This window comes from Camelus dromedarius, chromosome 4 (genome assembly GCF_036321535.1).
Source record: "Camelus dromedarius isolate mCamDro1 chromosome 4, mCamDro1.pat, whole genome shotgun sequence".
In the NCBI taxonomy this organism is placed as follows: Eukaryota; Metazoa; Chordata; class Mammalia; order Artiodactyla; family Camelidae; genus Camelus; species Camelus dromedarius.
Window position 1 is genome coordinate 61,245,774 of NC_087439.1, and position 7,253 is coordinate 61,253,026.

The window sequence follows — 7,253 nt, forward strand, 5'->3', positions numbered from 1 at the left end:
TTTCTCTCCATGTCATGCTTATCTCATTCTAGTATCTTTTAAGGCCACATTCTGTTGATTGACTAATGCCAGCACATTGCCAGGACCAATAAATAACATTTTAGTATGCTTTTTTTTTTTAATTGTTTAAATAACCAACTAACTCCATAAAATGGATAAGCAGCCAGCATAGGCACAGCTCATTTATTTATTTCTGTAATTAGACGTTAGCTGTTTACTTGTTACAGTAGATATCATAGGAGTATTCAGTGTTCAGTCCTTGGCTTGTATGCTGGTATATACATTCATCTAAAGATAGAGGTATAAATGCTCTGCAGATATCTTCAGGAAAGGAGATTTAGAAAGGAGCTACGTGCTGAAGTGGTAAAAAGTGAAAGTAATAATTTATATGTAAAATAATGAGTGAGGTAAGTCAATGATTTGGCTAGACTGCTAATGTTTTTTGCATTGGTGTTTAACAGAGAACCAGTATATGAGGTAATAATGCAAGCACACTGTCAGTGTTTTCCTGTATGATTTTGACCGTTAGTCAGAAATTTTATTTTGAGATGCATTTTCAATATACAGTAAAGTTAATATTTTAGTATTAACTTCATTAGAAGGATAATCTTACCTAGTGAGTTGTTATTAAAACATATTTTAAAAATATAATTTTTAATGAACATTAAAGAACAGCTTTTATGAAACCATCATATTTCTGATCGGTTAGTGAGAAGAACAGGATTCAGCATAGCAAACGTGGCTAAATGTGATCCTTGTATTAAAAATAGTAGGGGGAAGGGACACCAAAGCACAGAAAATTAGGAATTACATGATAGGTTATTATAGATATGCCAAGGTTTAGTGTTAAATTGGAATATGCATTAATAGTCCCAAGTTAAGAAAAATTGTCTCTTGACAAAGCTCTGCTTTTGGAGAGATGGAGTATTCAGTCGTTAAAATATTCCAACTTTTATATATTAAGCAGCATCTTGGAACATCTCAATTGAAGCAGCTCTAAAAGCATTGAAAATACTGAGACCAAGTCATCTCTAGACTGGTGACTTCAGTGTGGACCTGTCAAATCCCAGACATGGCCCAGACTCTGCCTACTATTTATTTTAACAAGTGCTGTAGTGCCCTTTTTATGTGGCCAGCTTAGCGAGGTGCTCTGGACTCGAGTAGTTTGTTTAATGTCAGATCACTTTTAGTCTAACAGGAGGTTGGACATAGGATTACCAGAATGAGAGTGTGGATGACAAGCCCGCAGGGTCACATCATTGTGGGCTGAACTAAATGAGGGACTTTTTATTCACCTTAATTTTGATAATAGCTATTAAGAAAAATTTAGATTTTTATTCTTGTACGTGAAATAGTGTGTTGATTTAGAAGAGAAACTAAATTAGTGTTCAATATTACTTCATTGCTCAATCCTTACATTTCTTTATGTGGAAAACCAGTTTTATTACATTTTGTTTTGGCACAGGTAAGGTTTCTATTTCAGAATAATATTTAACCATGAAGAAAAATCACTTAGGTAAAGTGCTTAATTTCAGTGTGAAGGAAATAATGCTTGCTTGATATTTACTTTGCTTTTTTCATTGTTTTTGTTTTTTTTGCCAGGGGTGAAAGCGTGTCTACAAAGAAAAGAGTGGGAACAGGAAGAAAAGTATGAAATTCCTGAAGGACCACAGAGAAGCAGGCTCAACAGAGAACAGCTGGTATTTTCCTTTTGATACTACTTTCAGTGTTCTTATTGTAACTTAGTATCATTATTACCGTCAGGAAAAACTTCTCCTGCCCTTTCAACAAGTACAGGTGACTGATTAAAATTTTAATTGTGTTTAGTTCAAGCACTTGATTCTGAGAGATGATCACAATGAGCAGTAAAATCCAGAAGGTAATAATTTCATACTCTTAATGGATTTTTGGCATCTTGAACATTCCCATAAACCTTTCAGAATCTGAGATAAGTCTCATATACAGGAAGGAGCTTGAAAGAGGACTTACAGCTGCTGCTTGGATTTAGTTAACCATGTCTTTATTGCCACATATTACAGTTTTAATGGATAATATTCCATTATCCTGTTGACAGATAAGTATATTAGAAATGTCAAAAGTTTTTGTAGAAGGGAATTGTGGAACTTTTCCTGTAAAGCACACAGAAGTGTGTTTCATAGCTAATTGGATCCCTAGCCATGGCTTTATAGTGTACTGTGTTCCGAGGAATACATCTGTAGAACCCTGGAGGCCACACTCCCACGTCGCTGCCCTGGAGATTTTAGGTTGGTAATATTTAGGAACCTGAATATGGATGGGCACAATTGGAAGGTTCCATGGAAAAGATGTTACTCTTACAGTTAAGTTGAGCTTAATTAGTACCCTGAAGTGTATTTCAGATACCCTAGGAAGGAATTCTTGGAGCTTTAAGTCCCACCAAATACGAATAAACATTCTGATAAAAGAAGATTGATAAACAGGTTGTGTGTGTGTGTGTGTACACATAGCACACCTAAAATGTGAGAAGAGTGAAAAGGATCAGAGTTGTAGGAAAAAAATTGTAAATAGGAAACCTTTATTTTCATAAGTATTTTTCTTGACCCAAATAGTTTACTTGAAATACAAGTTGTCCCAGAACCTCATTAAGTAGCTTTTTTTATATATATTTTTATTGAAGTATAGTCAGTTTACAACGTTGTGTCAATTTCTGGTGTGGAACATAATGCTTCTGTCATATGTGAACAAACGTATATTCATTTTCATATTAAGTAGCTTCTTAACTGCTCACTATTATTTTTATTTCTCATTCATATGCAGTGTTTTAAAATATTCTGATCTGCTTTTAACGAGCTTTTTCTCGTTATTTCAGTTACCAAAGTTGTTTGATGGATGCTACTTCTATTTTGGTGGAACCTTCAAACACCATCCAAAGGACAACCTTACTAAGCTGGTCGCTGCAGCTGGGGGCCAGATCCTCAGCAGAAAGCCCAAGCCGGACAGTGACGTGACGCAGAGCATCAGCACAGTCGCGTACCATGCCAGACCTGATTCTGACCAGCGCTTCTGCACACAGTACATCATCTATGAAGATTTGTCTAATCATCGCCCAGAGAGAGTTCGGCAGGGCAAAGTCTGGATGGCTCCTTCCAGCTGGTTTATAGATTGTGTGATGTCCTTTGAGTTGCTCCCTCTTGACAGTTGAATACTACACCAGATGAGCATTTCAGATTGAATGTGCACAGTGTGAGAACCCAGTGATTGCACTGTTTTGATCACATTTTTACAAATAGGTAGACTCATTCATATACTGTTTTTCCTTGAATTTAGAAAAAGAAAATTGTACTCCGGAGTAGGAATTCCTTCTATTTACCAGTTAGATGCCAAGATTTGCGTTAAAGACTTTTCTTTTTTAAATTGGCGTATGTATTGATTCATCATGTCTTTCTATTCACATTATTAGCTATCAAAGATTAATGAGAGGGTATCAGAACTTTGGTTCAATATACGAGTGGTATCATTATGTCTCAGCCTTTTAATATTTGATGAAAAAAATCCACACCTGCCATCAGCAGAAATACTTGCCTTCCTTTAGTAAGCAAATAATATTGTCAGATAATTTATTCTGACTTTATTATAATGAGAATAGGGTACCTGGTCTAAATGTGCCACCATAGGTGTTAAACTCTTCTCCTGTCTACGCTTGTGTTTATATAGCTACTTAGAATTTACTTGGATATCTGTTCCTATATTTTTAGCCCCATTTTTAAAAAACTCTTATCTGTTAATCAGGAAATCATGATTTGAATCTTAACATTATTCTTTGGTGCTAAAAATCAACACTGGGCTCATGGTACATGTTTTTATTGTATATACTTCCTTATTGTTAATAATCAATTTATAACTGCGTGTGCTCTCTGTACACACACACACACACACGCACACACACACACGCATTTTCTTTAGTGTATTATAATTTCACTATTTCTTAGGAGTTCTCATCAGACTAGCAAATTGTCACTCCATTGCAGATAAATTAGAAAGCAGTCTTTCTGGTAGACCTTACTATGTCTTGCTAAAATAATTTTTTGAAGGTTTTAATTTCTTTCTTCATAAATTTCTTTTCATTTTTAGATTGCTGGGGAGGCAGAAGTTGGCAGTTACTTGATTTAGGACAGATTTTCTCCAGATGCTACAAAAGGCTACGACAATAAGTCTAATGGTAGGAGTGAGAAGGACTTACTCGTAATACCAGGACCGTCAGGGCTGCAGAGTTGTGGGCAGGGCATCTCCCGAGAATGGGAAGACCTGGGCAGGTTACTCTGGTCTGAGTGTTCTTATCTGTGAATTGACAAGGTAGATTAGATCATTTTAAAACATTTTCTAAGAAGCAGAGTTCTTTAATAAGTCCTCCTAGAAATTGAATATACTTAAAATATTAAATACATGGAAAGGGAGTCACTGTTGAGACTTGCCAGTTTGGTCCTTTTTGACCCAAAGAGAGTAGTTTGATAACCATTAGACTGGAATGCTGAGAGTCTGAAGTTGATGAACATTTTTAGATCCGTTTGTTTGAAGTTTGAGACTCAGCTGATTATTTCAAAATAAAATTTACTTTAATCCCTTCTTTGACATATTATTTTTCCATATGAATAAATATATTATGTGAGCACAATACTGCTGGCCTTGACCTTCACGGGTGAATTAGCTCTGAAACACTCTCCAACCAACTGGTAATGTGTTTGTCCCACATTTCATTCTAATGGAGACTGATGAACAGCACAGCACCAAACAAATCTGAGGGGTTAGATAATGTCTGGTTTAAGTAATTTAAGACTCTCTGGGATTTGAGTTGTCATTTTTGACTTATAGCTGACTTGTAGTCACTTTCTATTGCCTCATTGGTCGTATTCCTAGACAGGTTTATGTTTGCTCTTCTGATCTGAATCCCTGTTTGTAAAAACACTTTTGGGAGTTGCTACTCGCTTTCCTTCGTTCATTTTCTTGGTTTGTCTCTGTCTCTGTTGTATTTTGTGTCTCACTAGTAAGCAGTGTTATTTTTTGTTTCTTTAAGTATTTTGACAGCAATTAATTAAGCAGTTAATTAAGAGCAGTTCAACTCTTGAAACGTCTTATATTTTCTATATAGATATACTTGTAATTATTTTAATTTTTCAATCATAGATTCAAGCTTCCTTTTTATTTACCATAAATCATTAAAGTTATTTGTGCTTCTGTATCTCTGTTTCTTCTGTAGAAGTGGCTTATTCTGCACTTTGCAGACTGAGACTGAAGGACTTGTGAGGAAATCTCAGCTGACAAAGCTTATCTTTTTAAGCAATATTTCTAAAGTATATTAGGTACTTTATTACTTAAATATTTTTGTTTTTTGAACACAGCGTAACCTTGGTAGTTTGGAATCAAGAGCGTCAGGTAGTACTCTTAATAATTTAAAAAATGTTTTTTAAATTAAAATATAATTGACATATATCATATTAGTTTCATGTGTACATCATGCTGATTCAATATTTGTATACATTTCAAAATGGCCACCTCGTTAACTCTGGTTACTGTTTATCACCATACAAAGTTATTACGGTTTTATTGACTCTGTTCACTATGCTGTGCATTATATCCCCATGACTTAAATTTATTTTATAACTGGAAGTCTGTATCTCTTAATTCCCTTCACCAATTTGGCCTGTCCCCCCCAACCTCCCAATCCCTCTCCCCTCTGACAACTGCCAATTTGTTTTCTGTATCTATGAGTATGTTTCTGTTTTGTTTTTTAGATTTCACATATAAATGAAATCGTACAGTAATTGTATTTCTCTGACTTATTTCACTTAGCATAATGCCCTCTAGGCTTCTCCATGTTGTCACAAATGGCAAGATTTCATTCTTTTTCATGTTGATACTGTATATATTCATTGTACATATATACCACATCTTCTTTATCTATTACCTTTTGATGGGCACTTAGGTTGTTTCTGTATCTTGGTTGTTGTAAATAATGCTGCAGTAAACTCTAGGGTAACATATCTTTTCAAGCTAGTGTTTTTGTTTTCTTCAGATAAATACCCAGAAGTGAGACTGCTAGAGCAAATGGTAGTTTTATTTTTACCTTGAGGAATCTCCATACTGTTTTCCACACTGACCAATTTACATTCCCCTCAACAGTGCACGAGGGTTCCTTTTTCTCTACATCTTATTTTTGTCCTTTTTTTAAAAATTTGAGATATAGTCAGTTTACAGTGTGTCAGTTTCTGGTGTACAGCACAATGCTTCAGTCATACATGAATACACACATATTCGTTTTCATATTCTTTTTCACCTTAAGCTACTACAAGATACTGAATATATTTCCCTGTGCTATATAGTATAAACTTGTTTATTTATTTTATATATATCAGTCAGTATCTGTAAATCTAACTCCCAATTTATCCCTTCCCACCCTTCCCCCAACTGGCAACCACAAATCTGTATTGTATGTTTGTGAGTCTGTTTCTGTTTTATATATAGTTCATTTGTCTTTTTTTTTTTTTTAAGATTCCACATATGAGTGATATCATATGGTATTTTTCTTTCTCTTTCTGGCTTACTTCCCTTAGAATGACATTCTCCAGGGCCATCCATGTTGCTGTAAATGGCATTATTTTATCATTTTTTATGGATGAGTAGTATTCCATTGTATAAATATACCACAGCTTCTTTATCCAGTCATCTGTTGATGGACATTTAGGTTTTTTCCATGTCTTGGTTATTGTAAATAGTGTTGCTATATGTCTTTTTGAATTAAGGTTCCCTCTGGATGTATGTACAGGAGTGGGATTGCTGGGTCATATGGTAAGTCTATTTTTAGTCTTTTGAGGAATCTCCATACTTTTTTCCACAATGGCTGCACCAAACTGCATTCCCACCAACAATGTAGGAGGGTTCACTTTTCTCCGCAACCTCTCCAGCATTTCTCCCTTGTGGCCTTTTGAATGATGGCCATTCTGACTGGTATGAGGTGATACCTCATTGTAGTTTTGATTTGCATTTCTCTGATAATAAGTGATATTGAGCATTTTTTCATGTGCCTGTAGGTCATTCATATGTCTTCACTGGAGAATTTCTTGTTTAGGTCTGCCCATTTTTGGATTGGGTTGTTTGTTTTTTCTTTTTAAGTCATGAGCTATTTATATATTCTGGAAATCAAGCCATTGTCAGTCTCATCTTTTGCAAGTGTTTTCTCCCATTCTGTAGGTTGTCATTTTGTTCTGCTTCTTGTTTGG

General features: G+C 35.0%; 1 protein-coding gene across 1 annotated transcript in view; it reads left to right on the forward strand.

Moving 5' to 3' along the window:
• The window catches only part of BARD1 (BRCA1 associated RING domain 1), a 70,400-nt gene extending 64,378 nt beyond the window's left edge, over positions 1 to 6,022 (forward strand). Inside the window, exons 10-11 of the mRNA XM_031451823.2 lie at positions 1,603 to 1,700; positions 2,849 to 6,022. Coding sequence (XP_031307683.2) covers positions 1,603 to 1,700; positions 2,849 to 3,181 — 431 coding nt within the window. The 3' untranslated portion in view covers positions 3,182 to 6,022. The remainder of the gene's footprint in view (positions 1 to 1,602; positions 1,701 to 2,848) is intronic.
• Positions 6,023 to 7,253: the final 1,231 nt, after the last annotated feature.